The sequence below is a fragment of the Rattus rattus genome, chromosome 17 (assembly GCF_011064425.1).
Source record: "Rattus rattus isolate New Zealand chromosome 17, Rrattus_CSIRO_v1, whole genome shotgun sequence".
Taxonomy (NCBI): Eukaryota; Metazoa; Chordata; class Mammalia; order Rodentia; family Muridae; genus Rattus; species Rattus rattus.
The window spans coordinates 24,472,515-24,500,214 of NC_046170.1; the positions used below are offsets into that span (position 1 = coordinate 24,472,515).

The 27,700-nt window shown below is 47.6% G+C and overlaps 1 protein-coding gene across 2 annotated transcripts in view; it reads right to left on the bottom strand.

Annotated features, from left to right (window-relative positions):
* Window positions 1-1,016: 1,016 nt before the first annotated feature.
* Window positions 1,017-27,700, bottom strand: part of Arhgap10 (Rho GTPase activating protein 10) — a 252,851-nt gene continuing 226,167 nt past the window's right edge. For both annotated transcript variants that reach the window (XM_032887504.1, XM_032887503.1), the window contains 4 exons: window positions 25,736-25,895; window positions 9,716-9,868; window positions 7,989-8,080; window positions 1,017-1,656 (listed from right to left, as the gene is read on the bottom strand). In XM_032887504.1, coding sequence (XP_032743395.1) covers window positions 1,568-1,656; window positions 7,989-8,080; window positions 9,716-9,868; window positions 25,736-25,895 — 494 coding nt within the window. In that variant the 3' untranslated portion in view covers window positions 1,017-1,567. The remainder of the gene's footprint in view (window positions 1,657-7,988; window positions 8,081-9,715; window positions 9,869-25,735; window positions 25,896-27,700) is intronic.

Sequence of the window (27,700 nt, forward strand, 5' to 3'; positions counted from 1 at the left end):
AAGGTTTATTTTGGTTCACTGTCTTAGAGGGGGCATTTCATAATGGATGAGCTTTAGACCTGGGGCAGAATGTGACAAGAAGCCTATGGCAGATTACGCTGTTCACCAGACACAAAAGAGAAAAGAAGAGACCAGTGTCCTACAAGCCTCTGATAGGGACAACCAATGACCCAGAACCTCCTACAAGGGTCCCTTTTTAAACTTTCTACCCCCCTTCAAACAGCAACAGAAGCTGGAGCAAGTGCTTTAGCCCAAGGGCCTTTGGGGGACATTCCAGATCAAAATTTAGCAACTCCAAACTCGATGCCCTTACACAAGAGCCCTGTGAGGTGACTCCATAGGTGTTAACCAACAAAGCAGCAGGCTCCAGAGTCAGTCAGGGGAGGCCATACAACATCCTTCTCTTGATAACTCCTTAGGAGAAAAATCAGACAGGGTCAGGAACCTCACATGGGTTAGATGTCAACTAACGCCCAACTCCAGCAGCTTCTGCTGATGCAGAACTCCCTTCACAGACCCAAGGCCACAAACACTGAACTTCCTGCAGGGAACCAGCTGGTTTTCCCCACAATGCCTGGGCCTGGAGTTGGACTTGGGGCCGAGAAGACTGGGGAAGAGAAAGCACCTCATATTGGGACGGATATGAGTCAGCCTACCCTTCCCAAAGTCCAGCTTCCTGGAGACGGGCAAAGTTAATGCTGGGCCTGGGAATCAAGGCCATACTGGATAGTCTGAGAGAGATCTGTCCAGAGGCCGGTCAGGAGAGCTGGCCATCAGCATGGCTGTAGCTCACCTATACACTGCCACAGACCGGATCCCATCCCACGGTCTCTTGAGGGAAAGGCCTTTGTAAGCACCACATGAATGCTGGGATTGCGTCTCAGAAAGGCCCACCATCTTTCCTGCTGTAAATCACAGGGTTCTAAAGGGCTAACATCATGGTCTGCTGACCATGACTGTCAAACTGTGAATCACCACTGAGGTGATTCACTCCCCGCATTAGGCTGGACACACCAGATAGTAAATTACATTTTATTTCATGTACAGAGGGGCCTTGTGGCAGTGAGGTGACATAGGGCAAACAGCACTCCGGTGAGCACCTGGAAAAGGCTGTTGAAGCACATGCAGCTGCCAGTGAGCAGGCCCTGGGGGCCAGGAGAGGCAGGCAGGAAGGCACAGGCTTGGAAGAGCTTCTCTCTGCTTCCCTCAGGTTGGGACCAAGCCCCCGGCACCCACAAGGTCACATGTGCTCCGGACATTTGAAAACCCAACAGCAGGTATGTGGACAGCGAGGTCGCCAATGAGGACTGCCCTCTCTGTCCCACGGGCTGGACAATTAAAGATCACAATCCCCAGTGCCTGTTAGGCGAGCATCCACTCCGCCAACGAGGGCCACGCTCTGCTTACACCCACATCTGCACCGTCCTAGGTGGCAAGTTCCATCCCCTCCCTAGCCCTGGAGTGCCTGTGGTGACCGAAGATCCTAAGCGTAACCGTGGCATTTGGGTGCCATTTCCAGGCTGGTGCTTGGGGTGCTAGGATCAGCAGGAGCCCCCATGGCCAGGGACTACAGTAGCTTGACGTAATTCTGTGGAATCAGCCCTCGCTTGCCGTTCAGGGTCCCTTCCAGCCATCCGGGTTCCCTTGAGGTCTGAACTGAAAAAGAAGAGACTACGTTTACAAGTCTGCTCCCAATGCTTGCCCCTGACACTTACCACGCCGAGGGGTTCATGAAGCGACCACAAAAAACAGTCACTTCTGGGGCACTGAACAGCAAAGCTGCCACGAGGTTCCTGCCCCGCACGGCCATCACAAAGCGTCCCTCTCTAGTCCCTGTTTCCAGTCTTGCTGCTCCTAGTTCACTGTGCTCGGAGTTGCTCAACAAACTCGGTAGGACACAGAGCAGGGCACGCCTCCCCCGACCCCCACCACTTCAAGTCCAAACGAAGCTTGTTGGTCCAGTGCAAGGGGCCTCTCCTGCCACTCCAGCAGCCCCTCCCTACGCTATCGGAGAACTCCCAACTGGGACTCTCGGCCCTGGTGCGTGCAGTACTTCACTTGCTGTCTAGAATGCTTTTCTTCACTAGGTAACTCTTCTGCTTCAGTCGGGCTTCCTCTGGAGGGAGGTCTGCTTCAACCTTTCAACCACGACAGCCATCAGCCATACGCTGATCCCACTCCCATGCTGGTTAAGGAGCTCCTGAAGGCAGGCCTGAGCCTTGCACATCTGAGCACACTATAGGTATCAGTAGATACTTGTGATAGTCACATGACAAGCCCCAGGCTGGAGAGCAAAGGATACAGGGCTCAAGCTAGCAAACCAGCATTTTAAATACCAAAGACTTTAAGGGACCCCAGCTTAAATGCAAATTATGGCCAGGGGTAGTGGCCACCTACCTGGGGTTGGGGGACAGTGCTTATCTACAGAACAACCCAGAAAACAACAGTGAAGGGCAGCTTTGGGTCCTAACCAAAAGGAATTATTTCACACTAGAGACTGAGCGCAGCGCACACATACACAGTCCCGTGAAGCACTGTTCCCCTTTCCGTGTATGCTGAGCTCTGCAGTCTTGCTTTCTGACTGCCAACTGCGACTGGGCAGTTCTTGACCTACTCACATCTGGGTAACACTAATGGCTCGTTCTAACTGCCCTTCTCAATGAGGGGACCATTTGTTTTCTCCCTTGAGAGAAGTACTGTGAATTCTGTGATCACCACAGCCTTCTGATAACTCTGCCATCTGCCTAGGAGCTTTAAGGCTTCCACATGGTTGCCCCCTAGGTCCACCGTATTCTACACTGCAGCCATGCCTGGGCAGCACAGACCCACACTTCGGTCATTGGCTTTGCCCCCATCCAGACCAGATGAGGGACCTCTACACTGCACATGTGCCTCACAGGCCAGTGTGAGACTACAACTTGGAGTGCAGGACACACATCTAAAGACTCAGGTTCCCGGGCAACTCACGTTCCCGGGCACCCAGCCCAGTGTCACACATAATCGTGCAATAAACGAGCAAATGCATCTAAGATGTGCTTGCAAGGTGACCCAGCAGGCAGCAATTCTCTTCCTTTGTCCCCTCAGTAACCTTGACCTTGTTACTAAGAGCACTACTCTTAAAGGTTTCATCCATATAGTGTACTGGCCATGCCCACCGCTGTGTGCGGAAAGGCCTGGGTTCAAGAGCAAAGCCACTCCCCGGATGTGCCACCTGCAGCATGTGATGTCCTGGGAGAGTGCACACTCAAGCTGAGGCCCTACAGCTCACTGACGCTCATCTGTGCTGCCTTTAGAGATATCTGTTCATTCTCTCACGCCTTTACCACCTCAGGGCAGGGACAGCGTTGGCAGGGACCACAACGCAGCTGCTCTGGCAGACAGAAAGAACTGGCAGAAGGTTCCAAGAGGTCTCCTACACTGGAAACTATCTGCTACACAGAAAGCAGCTGTGCTTCCATTCACAGGAGACACAGTGGCTTTATCTCCTGTCACTCACTGTGGACAGTCTTCTGTATGTAAGTTTCCTGGTGACCTGTATCTTCCTACCTAAGAATCTGGATGTTCCCTTAAGTGGAATCGTTCATTTGTCCCATTGCTACTGGCCTATTTCACTCAGAATATCCTCAAGTTCAATCACAACCACTGATCAGCCATTCTGGAGATATGGCTTGCTTATAGTCCTACTTAAGTACACACCACATTTTGTCAGTCCATTTACCTGCTGCTGGGCACTTGGTTGTTTCCACCTTTGGGCTAATTATGAGTGCTGCTGCTGCTGCGGCTGCTGTCAGTGTGGGACTGCAGATACTGGAACCCCTGCTTCTCTTCCTTTGAGTGGACACTCAGACTGAACTGCTGGGTCTCACGTGACTCCATTATTCAACTTCTGAGTAGGCACAGTATTATCCTCTACAGAGCTGTCCCATTTCTGTTCCCAAGGGCCCCCATTTCTCTACAACCTCACCGACAATTAATTCCCCCTCCCCCTCCAGCGTTGGAATGGTGTGAAGTGCTCTCCCCTCCAGCGCTGGAACGGTGTGATGTGCTATGTCCTGTGCTTTCAACATAGCGCCCCACTATTTACCGTCCAGCAACAACCGTGACTGTGGACCCAATAACGTTTCTGCAAAGCTGCAGCCACAGCAGAATTGAGGCCTGGGCCTCTGTGTTCTACAGAGTGTAAACTATCTGTCTATGACAAACGACTTCAGCACAAGAGATCACAAGAAACTCAGCTTCGAAAGCACAACACGGGCCCCGTGCGAGACACATCTGAGGAGTTCAATCTGTCTCCCAGCTGACACCCTCCCTACCCAGAGAGACCAGAAACGTACTTCCCAGTCTCCTTCCCAAGCTTTAATTAAAACACGTTGGTCCCACAAGTCTCTGTGTCAATTTGCTTATTTCTCAGATTAGCCAGCATCACCCTGCATGTATTTACCTGGCACTATACAGCCTTCTGAGATTCCATGTTCTGGATACATCTGGAAGGTCCTGTTGGGTGGTGACATCCCCACACCATCAACCTCCCAGGGGATGGCAAAGAGAATTATTCTACATACTCAGACCCTTTAACATTCAATCAATCCCTAGACGCTTTAAGGATTAATCTGGTCCACACCCATTGCACAAACATAGCAATATTGCCACTACATGTGAAACCAACCAATACACCAGGCCACGTGGGCCTCTGGCCTCATCACCAAGTGTGGGCTAGTTCCTGCAAACCCTGTGCTCATGGGTCCTATGTCCTGTGGGCAGACCACCCAGGGGAGCCCACACTTCGTGTCTGAATAGCAGATCCACCAACAACATGTATTTCTGGGATTCCTAAGCCCTAGAGAAAGAGGGAGATTTCCTCTAGCTTTGAGAGAAGAGCACACAGTACAGACCTTGTGGAAGAGCACAGTTAGTATATGTGCTATAGTTGTATAGCAGCTCCCACAGCTATACAACCACATCCTTAGCTGAGATCTGCAGCTCACAGCCCAAATCCATGGCCTCACAGTAAGAAGAAAAAGAGGAGGTTGGAGAGATGGCTCAGTGGTTAAGAGCACTGACTGCTCTTCCAGAGGTCCTGAGTTCAATTCCCAGCAACCACATGGTGGCTCACAACCACCTGTAATGGGATCTGATGCCCTCTTCTGGTGTGTCTGAAAACAGATACAATGTACTAATATATATAAAATAAATAATTCTTTAAAAAAAGAAAGCAAGCAAGCGAGGTGTCACAGAATGGCGTACTTTTTTACTAAAAGTTCCTTTCCCTTCCATTTGCTTGCTGGAAATTCCTGTTTGTGATTATTCCAAAGCCCTAACTAGGAACAGTGAAGGCCTGGGGTTGTTTCAGGCTACTAACTGTCATAAACTGGTTTCTATCTTTGCTGCATTACAAAAATGAGTTACACTACAGGATCCTTGTTCTTGCTAGAAGATTCCAAACTATTGCAGTGAAGCGAACATTGCCTTGGGTACCGGAGATGTTAGGGTGTCGATTGGTCTACACCAAGAGAGTGTTCTGGGGACATTCCTGCAGTCTGAGCTGTAAATACAGCAGGGTCCTGGAGCACTGCCTGGCTCCACGGGTCCTGTGACCTGCCAACTGTTTCATTTCGTGTCAGCTGTAAGAAGCGAAGACCCCACACCCATTCAAGGAAGGGCTTTAGATATTCTGATTAATGTCTGCTTTTCACAAGTTGAGAGGTCTCTGCATTGAAGGTGAGTGTGTATATAATTAATGAAAGAATGCACCCTATGTAAAGGCTCTTCAAGGCCTGTCCCTAGGGAACAGCTGTCTGAAAAGTTCCCACTGGGCTCATGGGCACCACAGTGAGAGACTTAGGGAGGCACCAGTAAAACACAGGGCTCACGGAAAGTGAGACATCCACAGGCTGGGGAGGGAGAGGGACTCAGCATACCAAGGACTTTTTCAGAATACACAGTCTTGGGGGAGGGGCTGAGGAACTATTGGGAGGCCCTGGGTGTTCCAGCCAGCATGCTAGACAGAGCTGGCCACCCGCACTACAGTGCTTCATGCCCAAGGGATATAGAACTTGGCTACATGTACCCTTATCTACAGCATACCGTGAGGGGCCCTGTATGGCATGGTGGTGGCCAGCAATGTGTCCAACAAGCATCAACAGTATTCAGGGCTCAGTCTTCCGAAGGCCCCCACATCATGCTAATACATCCTTGCAGACGAGGATGGAAAACCTGATGCACAGAGCACTTACAGCTTCCAGAGAAAGTGAAAGGGTAAATACTGCCGCCTGCTTTAGTCCCTGTGTGTGTGTGTGTGTGTGTGTGTGTGTGTGTGTGTGTGTGTGTGTGTGTCTATCTATCTATCTATCTATCTTATGAGTGCACAGTGGAGAACTTGGCCTCCTGGGCTGGCTATCTCCTGGCCTTTCTTTCGTCTTTTATCCAGCACTGGTTTAGGGAGACACACGTGTCATGGCTGTGTATGCCCAGTGTAGTTCTCAGTGACCTAAGTCTTCCCAATGACAACTGCAGAGCAAACATTTGACCCCGTGTGGACCAAAGGCATGTAAAGGCAGCTGAACTCAGAAGTAAGTTCTAGAAAACTTTTCTCATAAAAGCAATAGGAGGAGGAGACATCTCCTTTGGTAGTTACGTGTAGCCTGGAACTGTGGCCACTTCTCACCGAAGAGGACACCGGTGAAAGATTCAAGTCTCCAGCCGAGAACGCTCACCAAACACAGTAACGCTTTGGTGACATCTAAAGCAACCTGAAAAGCCACTTCCAGTCTTACTGTGTAGCCAGTGTGGCATGGGCTTAGCCGGCTGCATCTTCTTCACAGTGGAGGGCTTCCTTACAGAATCACGACGGAGGTAGCTGTCTCAGACAGCATAATGCACGGAATCACACATATAAGTCACACGATATAAGAATTCATCACAATTGCAGTGCTACAATGTCCCTCCCAACATGTGCTGTTCCAGCACATGACAGGGTGACTGTGTGACCACAGGCTTCTGACAAAACTGTATGTGCCTATGTTGTAGTGATACATTGGGAAATCTTGCTTCTACTCCAACACTAAAATTTAAAATTGCTCCACAAAGCCCCATCTTGCATGAGGGCTGCCGCTGATCTGTCCAGTGTTATCTGACTCTAGCATGCACCTCACCGCATACAGAGTCTATCCAAAAATGCAACAACTTGCTTTCTATGTAACAACCCTCAGCAAACCCTGCGCTCCTGACTACCACACGCCCTGCCGGGGATATGTTCCACAGAACGCCAAACGTTCTGGCTAATCAGCCATTCCATTCCAGCATCCAAGGTTTCCCCTGCTTCCTAGGAACTCTTTTGGGGAGCTCCGCCCACACTCCACATCACCGTTTCCACAGCAACCCATGAATTTCATAATGAGTGTGACTAGGGAGGGAAGAAATCAAGAGCAAGGGAGGAAAATATATTCACTGAACCAGAGGAGAAATTTGTGAAATATTAAAACAGGCATAGCTCCTAAATGTCTGTGTATGAATATTAAACGTCCAACTATAATCCACACCCTTATTTAAAATGCAAGCTCTATGAAGATTCGCACGCTGTTCCAGTTGGCAGAAAACCGCAAAGCACAGGGACGGTGCAAGAGAGGGAAGTCAGAGCGCTCTGAATTCTACAGACTCTCTGATGATAACATGAAGCATTTAAGAGCGTGGTGAGGGACGGTGGAAGTGGGGGACAACCAAGTACGCACATCAGAAGCACCATCTTCCCGTGCTCCTGGCTTCTGGCCACCATTAGAAATGGCCCGGATGAAGACCTGCATGGGCATGAAGGGAACAGCCAAGAGGAAAGAAGAAACACAGTTTCCACCACCAACACACAGCTCCTGGAGCCAAGTACAGCATCTCTACAAGCCGGTGTGAAACATGGCCACGAACCGTGGCTGGCGCTCTGTGCAGATATTAAGGGAAGACATGATGGCTCCCACCACAGAGCTCTTGACAGTACTTACCATCCTCAAAAATGGCTCCTATTTCAAATGACAATTCCGAGCTATGTTCTGCCTCACACGGGTACACTGCACGGGCCTTGCGGTTGATAAGGCTGCAGAGAGAACACAGAGAGCTTGAAGGAAAATGCTGAAAGACAGAAGCTTCGCAGCCCCCTCCCCTTCCCCCAACCTCATTTACATGCTGACAGTAGGGCAACACCTTCTGAAGACAAAATGACAGGGACATGAACATCAGGTAGTCACAGTGCTTGGCTTTCAAGTAAGTGGTGGGTTTCCAAAGCAAACTTTTCCTTGAGGAGTCTTCCTGGGAAGCTACCCACGAGCCCCTTTCACCAGATTCTCCTCCCTGCCAGGTGGGATGCCCCTTCCCACTGCTCAGCATTGTGGGATGCACAAGGCATGTTTACTTAGGAGCACTTCAGCTGTGCATTCGCAAAGGGAGGGGAGGGGTTCCCAGGGAGCCCACGTATGATGCCTGTGTTCTCACAGCACTCTGGAAGGAGCTGTCATGCCTTCTGCAGTCTTCTTTATACAGAACTTTCTGCCCCACTGAGAGGCATGCAGGACCCAGCTTCTCCTGAACAATGAGAACATGTTCTGAGCCTTCCTGAGAGAGGCACTCAATAAGGAATGATAGACGGTGTACTGGCTGGTTCTGTGTGTCAACTTGACACAAGCTGGAGATATCACAGAGAAAGGAGTCTCCCTTGAGGAAATGCCTCCATGAGATCCAACTGTAAGGCATTTTCTCAATTAGTGATCAATGGTGGAAGGGCTCATCCCATTGTGGGTGGTGCCATCCTTGGGATGGTGATCCTAGGTTCTATAAGAAAGCAAGCTGAGCAAGCCAGGGGAAGCAAGCCAGTAAGCAGCACCCTCCATGGCCTCTGCATCAGCTCCTGCCTCCAAGTTCCTGCCCTGTGTGAGTTCCAGTGCTGACCTCCTTTGGTGATGAACAGTCATGTGGAAAGTGTGAGCTGAATAAACCCTTTCCTCCCCAACTTGCTTCTTCATGATGTTTATACAGGAATAGGAACCCTGATTATGACAGAAGTCATACTTGACTAGATCTAAGTCAAGGAAGAAAGAAAGGTCTCATCTTCCTGGAGACAAGGAAGTCCCTGATGCTAAGAATCATGTCAGCCAAGGCCCAGGGTGACTGACTTGTTCCTCTGTCTTCAACAAATTGGCTGTAAGATATCTATGGAAGTTACTATGGCCAGCATCCACTCTGCCTCCATTTTCAGTGAAAAATGTGCTTTACAAAGTACCTAATTTCATAAATGGATAAAGGCCAGAAAGGAAGAGTAGGTTCCAACGAGCCTCATCCACTACAAAGTCTTCTCAAGAACCTCCATTGTCACAGCCAATAGGTTCATCATCTACAGATACAACCAAGCCACTGATTCAAAGTATTTTTTAAAAAATGCCATCTGTATTATGCAATACATTCAGACTCTCTTCTCATGACTTCCCTGAACAATACAGTACAGCAAAGGTTTACACAGCAATTACATTATTAGGTATTAAAATTTACCTAGATGGTTTCAAATATACAGGAGGATGAATGTAGGGCATATGTAAAACCAAGCCCAACAATCCCCAGGAGTGACTGCACTTGCTTCTGACACAAACTTGGCTGTCAATGCCAAGGGATCCAGGGCAAGCATCCAAGGGTGCTTGTGTTTGCCACCACCTTATTCCACAGCACATCCCTAAGCACGTACCATTCAGGCAGCTTGTCTACAATGGAGGCAGCAGGAGAGAGGGGGAATGGTGACATCCTGGGTGAAGGAGGTGTCCCAGCTGGGTTGGAGCTTGGTGTGGTGGGAGACTGCATATTCAGCCACTGCACCATGGATGGCCGGGTCTGGCTTGGCCTGAGGATACATTTAAAAGACAGGATTAACACCACCGACGCTCACAACAGTCCAAGGCCAGATGCTCGGGACACCAGCACCCGCGTTTCTTCAAACCACTGGGACAGTCCTCTTGGTACCCTCCCAGGACTATACCACTCCAGAAGTCACTCCAGAAGCAGCTACATCTCAAAGCAGAGACACTTTACTGAGCGTCTCCATGTTTGTGGAGAGGTTGACCTTGTCTAAACTACAACCATTTTCAGTGCTTTGGTTGTTTTTCTGTCAACTTTTCCTGACTCTAGCTTCCTGATTTGAGTTCCTGCCCCGACTCCCTTCCCATGCCGTACTATAACTGAAAGATAAAATCCTTTCCTTCCAAAGTTGCTTTGTGGTCATGGTGTTTTGTCACAGTAATAGACACCTACGAAAGCAATCAGTTCATCAGCTAGAAAAGCGAATCCCCCAAACAGTGCCGTGGGTTCCTCAGAAGCAGATGATCCCTGGCTGAGAATGAGGTTAGTCTGGATAAACCTATCAGCTGCAAACCCCGTAAACTGAGACCGACCACAGCTAACATACTCAGAAGCACAGAGTGCACACCATGAACTGAGACCACAGCTAACATACTCAGAAGCACGGAGTGCACACCATGAACTGAGACCACAGCTAACATACTCAGAAGCACAGAGTGCACACCATGAACTGAGACCACAGCTAACATACTCAGAAGCACAGAGTGCACACCATGAACTGAGACCACAGCTAACATACTCAGAAGCACAGAGTGCACACCATGAGCTAACATACTCAGAGACCACAGCTAACATACTCAGAAGCACAGAGTAAACACTGTGACACTACACTGCAGCTGCATGGCTCTAAGTGAGAACAGCACCACCTATGACCAACCCAGGAGAAGATTCTGTGGAATGCATTTTAATCTCACAGTCTCCTAAGTTAACAACCCTAAGTGAGGCTCTGTGTGATGGGCAGTCGCCTTGACTCATTCTTTCTACTTAGAGGGAAAGTCACACGAGCTTAAATGTGGCCTGCAGCTGACAGAGACCAGCACATGGCACTTTAATGCCGAAAGGTTCTTCACCTGGCATTTACATGGGAACTCAGAAAACTTCGCTACAGACAATCAAGATTCCTGAAGAAAGAACAAAAGATTGGAGTTTAAAGGATAGATCAAGGAACCACAAACAATCTTTGGCATTTGCCTTATTCCTTAGAATTTAAAATATAAAGGAATGGCTCAGTGGTTAAGAGGGTTGGCTGTTCTTCCAGGGGACCTGAATACAATCCCAGTACCCACAAAGTGGCTCACAACTCTGTCGCTCCATATCCTGAGGACTCCATACCCTTTCCTAGCTTCCCTAGGCACAAGTGTAGTACGCAGACATACATGTAGGCAAAACACTCATATATTTAAGAAATAAAAGTAAATAAAATCTCAAAACATATTGAAGAGGTGAGTGAATGGAGTCTTGGAAGGGGCTTATCCTGGAGTTTGCCTTCAACTGCTATGATAAACACAACTGACAAAAAGCAACTTGGGGAGGAAAGGGTTTGTCGTCAAGGTCTGTCAGGGCAGGAACTCAAGCAGGAACTGAGGCAGAGGCCATGGAAGAATGCTGCTTACTGGCTGGCTTGCTGCAGCCCACTCCTTGCTTTTTATATGACCCAGGACCGCAGCCCACAGTAGGCTAGCCCTCCCACATCAATTGCTAATCAAGAAACTGACGGCAGGGGCTCTGTCCACAGGTCGCTCTCTGATGGAGGCGTTTTCTCACTCAAGGTCCTTCTTCTTCCAAGGTAGCTTAAACTTATGTCAAATTAGTAAAAAAGTAATCAGTGTGGCCCCTGAACATAAAACCACAATGTGGATTTCACATCAATTACCTCAGATCTAGAGCCTGGTGGCTATGGTATACAAACATTTCTTTTCTCTTTCCTTTTCTCCTCCTCTTCCTCTTCCTTTTCCTCCTCTTCTTCCTCTTCCTTTCCCTCCTCTTATTCTTCCTCTGCCTCCTTTTCCTCTTCTCCCTCCTCCTCCTCCTCCTGATACAGGGTCTCATTATATAACCCTGACTGGCCTAGAAATTAGAGATTTGCTACCCTCTGCATCCCAAGTATTGATAGTTAAAATCTTGTGCCACTGAGTCTAGTTACAACCAACCCATTACCAGCTCCCCTCCCAATCAGTGCATGGAGAGCAACTCTTACTGTCTTGTTTCTCTGTGGTGCTGGATTGGAACCCAGAGCCTGGCACATGCTCAGGAAGTACTGGGCCACTAACTACCTCTCTCCCACACAAAACTACAGATAGGCAGGCAGGCAGGCAAATGGATAGATAAGACAGATGAATATATGGACAGATGGATGGACAGACACATAAAGACAGAGCCCATTTAACCCAGTTGTTTCCAGCACACACATGTTCAGCTTCTCAGTGTTCTTCATCATAAACTCACCACCCTCAGCTCAAACCAGCTTTGTTGAGCAGCTTCCTTCCACATTCTGAGCATGGCCTTATACTCTTTTAGAGCAAAACTTGTCCAGTTCCCTTCGACATAGCTTCCAGACGGCCCCTTTCCAACTCCTCCCCCTTCAACGGGAGAAGGGCCCTCTCTCCTCTATGCCACACTGCTAACATGGTCTTCCCCGTGCTCCCCAGCTGTGTCCCAGGTAGTCACACCAGAGCGCAGAGGCCTGGTACCCACCCACCCCCTCCCTGGTCTAGGCTCTGCTCCTCACAGCGCTCCTTCCCAGGTAGAATCCTGGGAACACATCCTCCCCCAGGATCTGGGCAACTCACGGGAAGCCACAAACCAAATGATTTCAGACAATTTCACGTGATGGTGCAAGACACGCTCGCTCCATCACTGCCCTGACAGGTACTGATTCGTTAAAAATAACAAGGACTGTTTCATTAAAAATAGTATTCTTAAAAGAACTTATTGCTTCGCTCTGAGCCAAGACACTTAAAAATCTTAGTGACCTGGGCTACCTAGCTACAAAAGACACTAAGGTTTTTTTGTTTTTGTTTTTTTACAAGAAAATGAATCTCTAATGGTGTCTTACTAATCAGGAAGGGAAAAGGGTGGACAGTGAGGCTCTCACAGAGAATTTAAGGCCACGGACAGCCCAACAGTTGCCATTTAATCTCACGGCAATTATTCAAGATGCCTGGAGTAGTGTGGTAGCAGTGGCTGAAGATGAGATGCTGTACCACACCCCCTCATGTCTGCCTAGACAAAAGGAGTGAAGGGATTAAAGGACAGAAGCCCATCCATCAGCGGACGGGAGGACGGCTTCAGTGAAGACAAACAACATGACTGTGAGGAGGGACCCTATAAAGATGAAGGCCATAACTCACACAGCTATGAGCTACATAACCCCACATCTTTAGTTCTGCATTTTCCTTTTGTCCCTGTGTTTGTGAAAGAGAAAGTGGGAGAGCTATTGGGAGAACAGACACACAAGGTAGAGGCCTATTCCTTAGCACTGTTTGCTTTAGCTTGTCCCAAGTCTGAAACTCACTGAGCGATCTTAGTTCAGGGTCAGGTTCTCAAAGGTGCTGTTTTCTGTCTTTCTGTGTTTGTTCAATAACACTGAGTGATGCTGTCTCATACTAGCTAGCTTACCAAGAGAGCCTTTCAATTTGAGCCAACGCACTCTTAAATTTCTGTCTGTGTTCTTGGCTTATTCCAGGCCCACAACACACACGCACGCTGCATTTGTTACTGTTCTATCGCTGTGAAGAGACACCACGGTGAATTACAAGAGGAAGCATTTAATCGAGGGTTTACTTAAAGTTTCAGAGGGTAGTAAGTCATGGCCATCACGGCAGGAAGCATGGCAACAGAGGGGTAGGTATGAAGCTGAAGCAGCAGTTAAGAGTTCATGATTTGCAAAATGGAGGCCCACAGAGAGAAGGAGACAGGACCTGGAGTGAGCTTCTGAGACCTCAAATCCATCCCCGGTGACCCACCTCCTGCAACAAGGCCACACCTCCTGGTTTCAGGCTGGGACTCCTGTATCTTCTGCAGGACCCATACACCCGGCAGGCTAATTCAATAGTGTGCAAACACAACAAAATTTAGACCCTCCACAGTTCTTAGCCTTATGACCATGGGGAACTGTAAGAATGGACATCCCAGCCATCTTCGCGTATTTTATGGTTCACATGAGAACCTGGCTAAGAGTCTCTGGGTTCAATGATGATAAGGATTGGTGACATCAGAATAATTGAGCATCAGATGAGTGTTCCATCTCTATCAAATGAAAAGTCCTTTCAGCGTTAAACCTGGAAACTCTGCTGCCCTCTTCCCACTGCTGTGGCTAATTCTTACCTCCTACACTGGGCAAACAGAGACCACTAACCCTGGCGAGTGGTGAGCATTAAACCATGACATGAAGTACCTAAGCTCCACAAGTTTCTTGAAAACAACACTGTGGTTTCCAAAGAAAGCAAAACAAACAAGAGACAGTCCCTCCTGAAAAGCTCTGAGACCACATTTGCCAAAACAGGGATAAATTATAGAGAACGGGATAAATTCCAGTTAACATACTTCCTGTAGCTTCCCTATGGAGGAAGGAAGAGTAAATCATCACCCTCCAATGAAGGGAACTGTCCCCTCTCATGGAAATGGACAAGGAGAAACGAGGGTTTAAAAAAAAAAAAAAAAAAAAAAAAAAAAAAAACACAGAGAATCCAAACCCAGACACACACACACACACCATACATACATACATACATACATACATACATACATACATACAGTCAGCCTCAGTGAAAACTAAACACTCTTGAAGAAGATGTATTCTTGCTTTGGAGAAACAGGTGTGGACCTCAGGTGAAGATCCTAGAGATTTTCCCAGTAGCACACAACACAAACTGGTGCTGGCTCTCAACACATCTCCTTCCAGGGTGGAATTCTGTGAGGTGCAACAAATCAGCACTGCAGGCCCAATCGATCCCAGCCCTGGAGGCTGTACTTGCTGCATGCTAACAGGTTCTCAGTCAGAAGAACACAGGCATGCGTAAACCTCAGGAAGGGGATGCAGCCTTTAGAGTTGCGATGGTCCCAGAAAATGCCACAGAATTTCTCCAGCAGAGCAGATGGGTCAGCTTTGAGAACTGCTGGCAACAGAAGGCCAGTTCTAGGATGCGGGACAATGACAACGTAAAACTCACCGCAGGGAAAACGTGTCAAGAAGTGACTGCTTTATGAGAAGCGACCACGCCCTCCACAGACTCCGATGCTCACTACATGTTACTAAAATCCAACTGAAAGTCTACTGAGGAATGTGTGATTCTCACAACTTCATCTGCAAGGCCTCTGAGCAGAAGCTTACACGTTAGTGTAATAATCTCACGCTGTCTGGGAAATATACAGTCTAAGTCCTGAACAGCTGTCCCAACCAAGTGTTTGAAAATGTTAATAAAGACAAAATGAAATGTGGTAGATGTGTAGATTATGAGAACTGTCTTTGTAAAATAAATGCCAGTCATTCCTCAGTGTTCAAAAGGGGGAACTCCACAGCAAGCAAACTGTTTCACTCCAGAGGAGCTCACAGCAAGCAGAAGAGTGGGGATATCACAGACATCCCCAGGAGGCTGCCAGAGTGTTTTCTGCATCTGTTAAGGAGGAGTCGGAAACCGACCCCATTCACTCATGGCCAAAGATGTACCCATCAGGGCCTGCCTGGGGACATCACGGAGGCTGTAAAACTGCCTGCTCTCCAGAAGTGGTCAAGCAGGGTGGGGTTGGCATAGCCATGACTGGTGCCATGGGGCCATCTGCCCAGATCTACCACAGGAACAGAGAAGGAAGCATTGAATATCTCTTGAACATCAGGAGGGCTTCCTGGAGGAGGGGAGTGAGCAGCCTTCTTCCCTGTCTTCCTCGTCTTTCATACCCAGGCCCTGTAAGGTATGCGGGCTAGACCCATCTTGTCCATGCTAGCTAGCTCATTTCCGACACCCTGACACTCCATGACCCATGCTGGAGGACAACCTCAGAAAGGTCACAGGCATTTGCTCATGGTCATGTCTGGATGAGACAAGGGAGGATGTGTTCTCTCTGAGCGGTTGAAGATGACAGAGGCAGGGCCAGCAATACAAGTTCAGAGGACTCGGGAGGCAGACCCTGGGCTAAAGGTAAGGGCAGCTACAAGGGATGGTAATCACACACGTGACAAATGCACGACACCACTCGCTCCACAGACAGACCTAAATGCCAAGGCTGGTGCTGCCATTTGCTGGCCGTGGGCCTGTGTGTGGTTCACCCCTCAAATACACTCCCCTTTCTATTTGAAATGGACAAGAGGAACAACATGGAAAAGCGTAGGCTGGTGCATCATGGGTATATTACATTGATCTGTGCCTGAGTCAGCCATAGAAGCTTACGTTCTCACAAAAAGAGGACAGTTAGTAGGCTGGACCGGTGTCGTTTAAATGATGTACCAGGTGGAAGGTGCAGAGAGAGGAGCACAGTAAGGGGCAGTGACTGATGTCCTTGCCACATGCTGCTGCATTTCCGGTCCAGACCACCATTCTGAAACAGTTGTATACCCTCACTGTTCTTGCCAAAAGTCAAGGCACGTAGAGCGTAAATGCTAATTCCACTTTTAGCAAAGGTATTAGCGATCGTTCTGTGAAAGAAGGGAAGGCCAGGGTAGTGAAGATCTGGTTCTATTTTTATAACTTTTCTATAGATATTAAACTATTCTAAAATAAAAGTTTAATCTTATGAAAAACACAAACAGATACTACATTATAGTCACATACTAAAATATTCGAATTCTAGAATGAAATGTTCTGCTTGGCTCAATGGCAAGAAAAGATATATAAAGGTTATGCTGAGAAACTACCCAGCATCCAGCAGGCATGGCCCTGTGGTGGTAAACATCTGTCTGCACTGATACAGGCTTTCAAGAAAATATTGGTTTACCACAGAGATTCATTTCACTTCTTCCAAAAGGGGGCTTAAAAAGTCACAGAGCCTTCTTACCTGACTTGACTCTAGCATCCTTGTGAAGAAAAAGCAGCCACAGACAAATCACAAAGGACTGTTACTGTGTTACAATAAAACTTTATTTACAAAGCCAGTAAGCCTAGGGTGCCTGGGTAGGACCTGGATCTGACCAGTAAACACCTAGTGCAATCTATAGGGCAGCTAATGCTCTCTCAGGCTATTTCCCATTGGCCCTTTTTGACAGACGGTGCTGGCCAATCAAATTAAATTCAACTTAACAGTAACTTGCTCATCCTGTAGCAGGTACATGTAGGCAGAGAAGGGGAGAGAGTGTGGAAAGCAACCATTGCTGCAATCTTAAGAAGGAGTAAAGTCACATTTAATACTCAGTTCTCAGCCTGGAGGATGGCAGACATCCTGCGTGAAAGGCTGCCTTTAACAAGAAAGGCTACAACTGTCTCTTCACATGGACTCATAATGTTCACTCCCAGAGCAAGCTCTCTTGTTCTCACCGTAAGAGAATTCTTAGAGTTACATCTTTGACCCAATCTTAGAGAATGACTCCATTTCCTTCCTTCCAAACGAATGCTGTGGAATGAAGGGCAAACGAGCTTGCTAGCAGAACAGAAAGAAACTGAAGCTTCATCTCAGAAAATTACAGGCCATTGGAGATCTGAGGGTTACAGTCCTACAGGGTCCCTGATGAGAATGCTTCCACCAACTCAATTCCTTGCAGAAAATACCAGCTACCTAATGGAGGCCTGAACATACAACCAAGCCCAGGACAGACATGCGGCTGCTCTGCAAAGAGAAAGTGCTGTGGTTACTCTAGGCTGTGACAACTGCCATCACCCATCATGCACCAAATAACTGGTAGATGAGTCTTCCAGCTTTCCCAGGTCTTGGCCATGTGACACCACATGCCTTTTCTCAGAGATCCTCAAACATCAAGGCTTGCAGAGGAGGCCAGGCTCAGTCCTCTGGGACTGCTGAACAACTCGACCTAAGGTCAAGATCCAGGGCTGCGTCAAGGTTACAGAGGTCATCTTCCTGAGCTGGTTGGTGGGCAGATTATAACCAGCAGAACAGGAAGCTGCGGCCAAGTTTAAGAAGATCCTTTTGGGTTCTCAGGGTTAGCAAACTGCCAGCAGGTGGCTGCCTGCGGCTCCCAGGAGAGCAGTAACTGGGCTTATTAACTGTGGTGCTTTGAAAGCTTGCCACTGTGGAGGGGCAGGTGTTTTCTTTTGCCTTTTATGGATAATCTTGCTAAGCTCAGTTTGCTTGAATAACTTACATAATCTTTTCTAAGACCTTTGGAAGAAGAAAGGGGTGCAAAGCCAGGCCTGTCTGACTGAAATCAATGCTTTTCCTAAGCTGTATCCCCGCTGATAGAGAAGGCTAAGGAGGCCCCTCCATTACTTACTCTGGAGTCACAGCCGACAGATTCACAGGCAGGAAATAACAATAAATCACAGCAATGGCATCAAAGCAAGGAAAATCTTTAGGATGAAAAACAATGGAAGCGAAAGGGAAACCGAAGTCAGGCGAGGCTTAACTGTAAGACTTGGTCATTCTCTGGAGTTGCAGGCAGCAAAAAAAACAAAAACAAAAAACAAACAAACAAAAAAAAAAACGCTACTACATTTTCCAACATGCAAACTTAAAGCTATAGGGATAATTGACGTTACAATTTAAACCGAAACTCCCTAAGTTTCAGAATGTGCAGTTACAGCACAGCACAAAGATGTAAGTTAGACATCACACACACACACACAGACACACACACACACACACACAGGCACAGACACACGGACACACACAGACACACACACAGAGACACAGACACAGACACACACATACACACACACAGAGACACAGTTATCAAAACCACCCGAGCAAGCAACTACACAGGACACATTACGGCCCCCAAGGTCTCTGCCTAGACATTTATGGTTTGTTGACGGCTACATAAATACATAGATAGGTCCTGTGATTGGCTCCAAGAGCTTCACTAAATCTAATGAGAGACAAGTTACACATTCCTCAGAAAAAGCTGCAGATGTTTCTTTAACACACTCCTCCAATTTTCAGTCCCTTGGCCCTCCTCAGGGCGGTGGCTAAATCAGGGCAGCCTCTTCTCAGGCGAGGTGCTAGATAATGATGGAACCAACCAGGTAACTCCAGTGACTCACAGGTAACTCAACAGCTGCATGGCTTACCACAGAAATGGCCTCTCTACCAGCCATTCAGCCATCAGCTGGGTCTTTAGAATCAAACTGTCTGATAGTCACCAGGCAACTAGACAGCCCTAAGTCACAGGGGTCCGAAGGGTCAAGCTGTGCCCACATCCCTGACTCGTCATACACCAGCTTTCTTGTGTTGTGTCCTTCTCTCTCTCTTTAAACTTAGTGTCGATCTACCTCACTGCCCTGACATAAGCATTTAGATGAAATGATTTACAAAATCACTGAGAACCCAGAGCCCACCTAATGTAGTCCTCCATGGCTTCCTGAGAAATGTAGAAGGGTAGCTAAGCACACCTCCACAGCCCTGACCCACTGGCCTGCACTGAAGCAAAAAGGCTTCTTCTGATCCTGGTGCCCTGGAAGTACAGGAAGAGCTGAGCAAGCAGAAAGTGAAGGCCGCAGGGAGGGTCATAGCAGAACAAGATGCTCTCCTGCTCTTCCTCAGAGGTGGCCCACTTCAGACCCGTGTCTCTGAACCCACCCAGTCGGGTAAACCCACGTCACCATGCCAGCACCAGACCTGCATAACCAGGACCAATGTTTAAAAAACAAACAAACAAATCGTCTCCCCACTAGAAAAAAAGCTGCTGGACACTTAAAACAGACAATTTTTCAAGGACTCTATCACTCTCAACTGGTATCTATCTAAATTTATACAACACCCTTGCCCTGTTTACAAAAAAGCAATCAGTATTTAACTGTGACCATTAATGCAAGCACGGAAAAGAAATCTATTTTCTATTGAAACAATGACTACAACCTTATGGTAAAAATACTATGGTACCAAGTGGGAACACTTGTCTGCCTGGGTCTAAGAAGGGCTGGGGCATATGTAGGTGGGGCTGAGGGCCTCATGCAGGAGATTGTTTTCTTGGAATGGGGTGAATCCTCAGCACCCCATAAAACAAGGTGAGCAAGAAATTCAAACAAAATGAAGTATGAATGAGCAAAGAGTGTGCAGCTGAGGCAGGTACTCAGAAGAGGCAGGAAACAGAGAAGATGCGGTCTGCCTGCGACGTGTGTCATTTCTGAGTGTGCTCTAATTCTTCAGAAGTCTATTAAGAAAGGGTTCTTCTCTCTGAACTTCCAGTGCACCAAGTATGACTTATTGTAGTATATGAAACCATGCGACATACATAGAGCGTTTTCACATCTCCAATAAATGGAGATTTGTAATGCCAAGTAATCGTCCCTGAGGAAGCCCGATCTGCCTAATTTAAAGAAAGGTCATTATTTCATTAAGAATAACGAAGGGCAGGCTGAGCCCTGTCAAGACACAGAGAATAGGAGACTGGGGGGAGGAGGACGGCCCTAATAAAACCCTAAACCAACTGCTCCTCCCAAGCTCGGGAACCATCGTGAGGAAAGAGTGAAAAGACTCTAAGAACAAGAGACAAAGGGTGACTAAACAGAAATGGTGCTTCCTGAACACCACAGGGCAAATGTGCAGTTGAGCTCCTGGCGATGGTGCCATCCTAGCATGGACAGGGAAGGAAGCATGAAATCCCGCCCTGCCCTGGACTACCAGCCACTTTCATCAGCTGGGAAAGGGAAACTCCGTACACTTTAAGGATGCTGCCCCTGGTAGACCACATACACCTAAGAACACATGAGCAACGCACATGGGACTTCATGGCTTTTCGCTTGTTTTTTGTTTTAAGGAGGACACAACGTTGTGTGGGCAGTAAATGCAGAGTGAACCTGGGAAGAGTTGGGGAGACAGGGAAGCATGATCAACAAACACTGTACCTAAATTTCAAAGAATGAAAGTACTTTTCAATGGCGTACTGGGCAGATAGCTCAACAGTTAAAAGCATTATTTTAAGAATGTCTTACTATTCCCAACAGCCAAAATCGAGTGTCTCCACATACAGGAATCATTCTTGCCATGGGGACTTTCGAGTGCCTGGAATGAGTGTACTGGCTGGTTTGGGGTGTCAACCTGACACAAGCTTGAGTTATCACAGAGAAAGGAGCCTCCATGAGAAAAAGCATTTTCTCAATTAGTGATCAAGCGGGGAGGGCCAAGCCCATTATGGGTGGTGCCATCCCTGGGATGGTGGTCCTAGGTTCTATAAGAAAACAAGCTGAACAAACCAGGGGAGGCAAGCCAGTAGGCAGCATCCCTCCACAGCCTCTGCATCAGCTCCTGCCTCCAAGTTCCTGTCCTGTGTGAGTTCCTGTCCTGTGTGAGTTCCTGTCCTGACCTCCTTTGGTGATGAACAGCAATGTGGCAGTGTAAGCTGAATAAACCCTTTCCTCCCCAACTTGCTTCTTGGTTATGAAGTTTTGTGCAGGAATAGGAACCCTGACTAAGACAGTGCCATAGGTGCCAACATGCCCAGGCAGAAAAGAGGCATTGTGGGACACAGTCATCTGGAGTATAGCAGATCAGAGGCTATGCCTTCTTAGTGGCAGACTAGTGAGAGAACAGAGGGAATTTCTTAAAAGAAATTTCCTTCTGTGCAGGGAGCCTAAAAGGATTACTTGTCAAGAGCCCAAACCCATCAAAGAAAACCTGTTTAAAGCAAACTACTTTACTGGGAGGGGGATGACTTTGGGACATCTGAAATACCTTGACCTATGATGTCATGTCCTCTGAGGAGCCTGAGCTAGCAATTCTTCGCTGGCAATGAAGTCACCCGTCACCTCGCCGAGTGTACCGGTGAGTAACAGCTTTGGATTGACTGACTTCAGTGAATAATAACCCACAAGTCATACACATCAGCAAAAGCCCAAGAAATCTAATTCCACCGCACTGCTTTCTACCCGCCAGAGGCCATAGCTGCATTTACACACTGCCCAGGTCAGAATCGCAGCTGTTGTGGGTTTCCCCCTGCCAATCTGCCTTCCAGAAGCTGAGGATACAGCATTTCTGTACAGCATTGCCAATGCGGTCCTCTGTAACCAACTGGGTTCCATTCTTCAGAGACTGTGGTATGCACTAGTTCTGGAGGGGACCAGCAATACCCTATTGGGAAGCAGGAAGCACCATTTTCTTTTTTTTCTTTTTTTTTTTTTTTTTGGTTTTTTTTTTTCGGAGCTGGGGCCCGAACCCAGGGCCTTGCGCTTCCGAGGTAAGCGCTCTACCACTGAGCTAAATCCCCAGCCCCGGAAACACCATTTTCTTAACGCTTTGTGTTGCTTTGAATGGCTCCACAGAAATTTTGATTTAAAAGAAACTCGATCAGCTTTGTAGGAGCCTACTCTGTTGGGGTTGAGACCCGAGACAGACAGCTGAGGTGTATATTTTACCAAAGCAGACCTGACCTCCAGCTTCTCCCAGCATCCCTTAGTCTCTATGTGGCAGACCCCACCTACCCCAACTTTCTAGCCCAGGGGCTGGGCTGCCCTTACCACAGAGGGTCTTCCCTATACAACTCAGACATTTTCATCTTTCCCCCCATTCCCTTCTCTTCTTTCCCTCTCTCTTTCTCTTCCCCCTCCCTTCTGTCCCCCTCCGCGTTGTGACTTCACTAGCCTTGTTCCTTGGGACCAATAAACTCGCCTCAGTGATTTCTCAACAAACCACTCTTTTTTATATACACACTGTAATCTGGCTTGAATCAACCCATTTCACTACTGTGGTTGGTACTGCGTACCTGCTATGTAAGTATGGAAGGAGAACAAAAGACAGGAAGTGACAATGAAAACCAAATTTACAAATAGAAAGAAAAAGCTAGAAAGAGGAAACAGACTAATGCCGCGGAATGCTCAGTAAGTGCTTCTCATCCTTCTCCATGCAGAATAAGGAAAATGGACAGGAATCAGACAATAGCCAAAGAGATCGGTGGTGACATACAGGTAGAAATGGGGTCTTCCAAAGGAATGGGGAAAGAATTATTAGTGAGGGGAATTAAAGAGTAAACAGGCAGACAAACACGTACCACATGAATGTTAACGTGAATGGAAGGGCATATATTAACGGCCAGAGGTGTCACTGTGTTAACGACAAATGAGGTGACGAATGTCAAAACTATGCACCCTGGACGTGAACGTTACACTGGATGCTGAAGACAGGTCAGACTACTGAATGATTGGGTGTGTGTGTGTGTGTGTGTGTGTGTGTGTGTGAGAGTGAGAGAGAGAGAGAGAGAGAGAGAGAGAGAGAGAGAACGGTTTTTATTCACTACATTTGTTAGTCTCTTTTTAATTTAATTTTTTTTACTTATTTAGTTTATATCCAGCTTGCTGCCCCCCTCCCAGTCACCCTCTCCCACAATCCCAGCCCTACTCCCTCCCCTCCCTTTTCCTCTGAACAGGTGGGTCCCCCTGGGTATCACCCCCAAACTGGAACCTCAAGTCTCTTCTAGGCTAGGTGCCTCCTCTCCCACTGAGGCCAGACAAGGCAGCCCAGCTAGAACACCACACTCCACATACAGACAGTTGCTTTGGGGATAGCATGGTTGGGATTCTAAAAGAAGGAAAAAAAGCAATCAATGTAGGCTGGAATCAGGGAAAGAGACCCAGAAATCGAGGTAACCGCTTATGAACCTGGCGCCCAGGAGAGTGGGCATTTGTTTCTTAAAATAAACAGAGTCTGCTAAGCGCCTGCTCTACGACTGAGCCACACCCCAGTTTGGGCGTACAAGGTGGTTCTAAAGTGTGCTCTTAAGAAGCATTCATCTGTATAGCAAAGATAATCTGAGCCGATAGAAACCCGTAAAGTGTGTGTGTGCGTGTAAGAGAGTGTGTGTGAGCATGTGCATACATCCATGCATGCCTACATGTACGTATGTGAAAACCAAGAGTTAGGTGTTGTTCCTGCTTGTCTTCTGGGTCTCTCATTGGGCGATTACGCCTGGCGGCCTGCGCAGCAAGCCCTGGGTTTCCTTCTTCCTGTGTGTGCATGCAGCACCTAGCTTTTTTATGTGGATTCTTCTGGGAACTGAACTCAGGCCCTCATGCTGACACAGCAAACAATATTTTACCAACTGAGCCATCTCCCCAGCCCAAGAAAATCCTTTCACACATACAATGGAAGCACTCTCGTACAGATATATTTTATGTACAACATAAGAAGAAAACCAGCTCAGGACCTGGAGTCGGATGCACTTCGATTACAAGGCAACCCTTCCCTGCTTGCGTCTGAGGCTCTCACTCCTCCCGTGACAGCTCTCAAGGCTGCAGTACTTCCCATGGCATTTTCAAATGTGTACAAACAGGGAGCCGGGGAATTCACAGCTCGTTTGATTTATGAGGAGACATATCATGCTCCCCTTATGTTGGGCCCCCACGTGTTGTGAGTTGAGCAATGGCTATCCCATGCCTCGTAATGTCACTTTCCTGCAGAACCACAAAGGAAGAGTGATAGCTAACTAAACCATACTCCACTGACTTGGATTTGCATTTACTGAAGGAGCTTGGGATCTGGACTTCACTGAAAGCACACAGACTAATTCCAACCCTAGTGCAGCCAGGACTAGATGCTGGGTACCATTCAACACCAAAGGGACTTTTTATTGCTGATACACAGTTAAAGGTGACAAGCATATTTCAGTCCATCCGATTTAGGTACACGATCCATAATCTTCAGCACAGAAAATTAAAACAATCTTGGGTGGGGTGTACACGCACACTCCTGCACTCGCACGCACACACACACATACACACACACACACATACACACACACACACACACACACACACACACACACACATACCTCTAGAGAATGAATATGCAAACTTGGGAGTTTCACTCTGATTTCAGGTCAGCTTTTTGACATCTAAAGGTCACCCCAAAACTTCACCACACCAAATCCCTCCCAGCCTCTCTTAATACTTAATAAGATCATAATGATTTCATATGAATCCAGCTGAGACTATAAAAAGCCAAGTAATGTGAAGAACGTTTTCCAACCCATTTAAAGTTCCAAGAGTGCCCAGCTAGGGTCAGATGACATCATTATGCATAATCTATTTTCAGCAATTTTTAAGTTTAAAAAATTTGAATGCTCTCTGGGTGAATTATAAATATATTTTGGATGTAATTTGATTGACTAATCAAGTAAGGTCTTAAATTACTCATAAATCTGTTTTGTCTCCTCTAAGGCTTCAGATGCTCTCTGCAGGTTCAGTATCCAACCCTGTCCTACAATGATTTCCCAGGCTCCATCAGCACTGTAAGAGAAAACCCCCTGTGATCAGACAAGTCCAAGGTTTTCTGTTTGTATTTGTATTAGTGCCATTTGTTCCAGTAGACCCGAGCTGATGAGAAACACACACGCTTGGCTTATGATTTACACAAGGAGGTAAAGTCAGGTATCAGTTACCAAATCTCAGATCATGAACCTAATAACAACCTAAGACTCACCTACCTGAACCACCACTCTAGGGCATTCTCCAGAGACAGCCCATGGAAGTGCAAACAGCTTCCCCTTCTGTGTTTGCAGAACTAATGTGGAGCTCTGCTGAGAGAAGGGGAGGGCACCTCCTTCTCACAGCCTGAAACTACCACAACCTGAACTCTGGAAGTCACACCCATCCCCTTCTGGCCAGGAAACAGAAAGGCATGTCCAACAAACATTTTGCCTTGCCACCTCCCTTGGGCAGCTGGCCAATTAGGCTGTGTCCTGGGATCTAATGGCTTGAGTACTTGCTGGCCAAACAGTGATGGCTTTCCTTCACCAGGACACCAGACCACAGCAACTTACGTAGTGGCAGCGGCGTCTCCACAGTTCCCTCTGTCTGCTGCAAGGTGGTTTCCGTCTGGTCCCGGAGGCCCATGGGCAGCTGAAGTTGTAGGAGATGGAGTGGACAGTGAATCCTGACTGCTGCTGGGGGGATCCTCCTTGAGAGGGCTGGGACTATCACCTAGAGAGAAAAGGCATTGGAGTTCAATCAAACCAAGAAGAAAGAAATAACTCTACTGAGAACTGCAAGGCACTGTTTATCAGTCAGTCGCATCATTTTCAAAATTACATTTCCAATTTCACCTGGGAGCACGTAGATACTTCTGCAGGTTTGCAACTGTGGGTTCGCTTTGAAACAAAACAAAACAAAGACTCAGAGCTGTTATGGTGTGGGTATCGAATGGTCCCAAAGCTAATGGCACTAATGAAAAGTGGCAGAAATCTTAAGAAGTACAACCTTCTGAAATGTTTACTTGGTCCTTAAAGGGGCAATGGAACCCCAACTCCTTCTTGCCTCCTTGGCAGCCAAGAGGTAACCGGTATCTCTACCACATACATTGTACCCTATTGCTGCGCCTCCCACCAGCCTAAAAACAAAGAGGCCCAATCAGTCATGATTTAAGACGCTAACACTGTGAGCCAATGTAAACCTTCTCTTCATGCAAGCTGGCTTATCATGGGTGTTTATTATAGCAATGGAAAGAATGGATTACACCCCATGAAGAGTGAAGAAAATAACCAGTCAGACTGAATGGAAAACAAGCACCTTTTATGTAGACACAATGGATGCTTAGCCTGCAAAGATCCCAGATCCAAGCCAATGACAAGGTCAGGAGAGACCAGAGTAGCACACAGCCATGCAGAGCCTGTCCCTGTTGCTTTTCTTCATGCTGAGTGCATAATGAAAGCGACATTAAGGGACATCAACGGCTATCTTAGATGATTTCTAATGGTCCAACTTATCAATATTCCAGGCATGAAGGAGTGACCGCTTGCCTGTGAACACTGAAGCTGGGTCCTGCAGTAACCGCAAGAATGAATGGAAACCACCACAAGTAAATGAGCTGTGTGATTTACACCATCTTACGAACCGTTTATTATCCGCTGTACCTACTATCAGTTTGTGAAGAAACTGGAAATGCAGAAAAGAGCTTGCAAAAGCTGTTTCCCTCAACTGGCCTTCTCACTTACACGATGCTCCTGGCTTCTTCCATAAACACACTGAAATGACACCAGGCAGAGCTCTGCCTCTCTGCCCAAAGGACTTACTAAATACTGACTCCCGCAGGTGACTTGCGGAAGAAGCGGTTCTGTGGAAACAGCACTGACCAGGCCTTGATTTTCCTCGTGATAGGTCACAACAATTGCCCAACGCTGCCACAGCAGCAAATGGAGGTCCACAACCCCAGCCAACAAAAGTTCCCAGTGTCCTGAACCCACAGTTTCCCATCCCGGATCAGAGGTGCAGAGCACACACAAATGCCAGGGTCGGAAGAGAACTCATTGTCAGAAAACCATGCTGAAAAAACTACAATTCCTCCCAGAGTGAAGCGGAAGACGGATCCGGGCCCCGAGTAGGCTATCTCTCGGGACTTTAGTCTTGAAAGTGAGAGCACTGACTGACTCCCAACCTGACTCGGAGCTAAGGAGACGTGAGTGTGTCTCAGAAAGGAGATCCAGAACGCTAGATCAGGGCAGTGAGCATCTGAAATAACAGACGGGAGAGAGATGCCTGAGGAGACACTGGGATTCCAGTGTGTTTACAGACGCTGGGAGCATCGTGTAACAAGACGGCCAGCGAGAGAAACAGCTCCGTGAGTACCCATCCTTAGAGCCCTGCAGAGAAAGCGGGGCACAGTAGACCGAGCAGGTCCTCTCCCTGGGCTGCACCTCCTTGCAAAGTCCTGTCCTGTCCTTCACATAAATTCGACAATATCGCTTGTTTTTTCTTTCAGCTGTCAGTTTTTTGATAGCCCTTCTGCATAA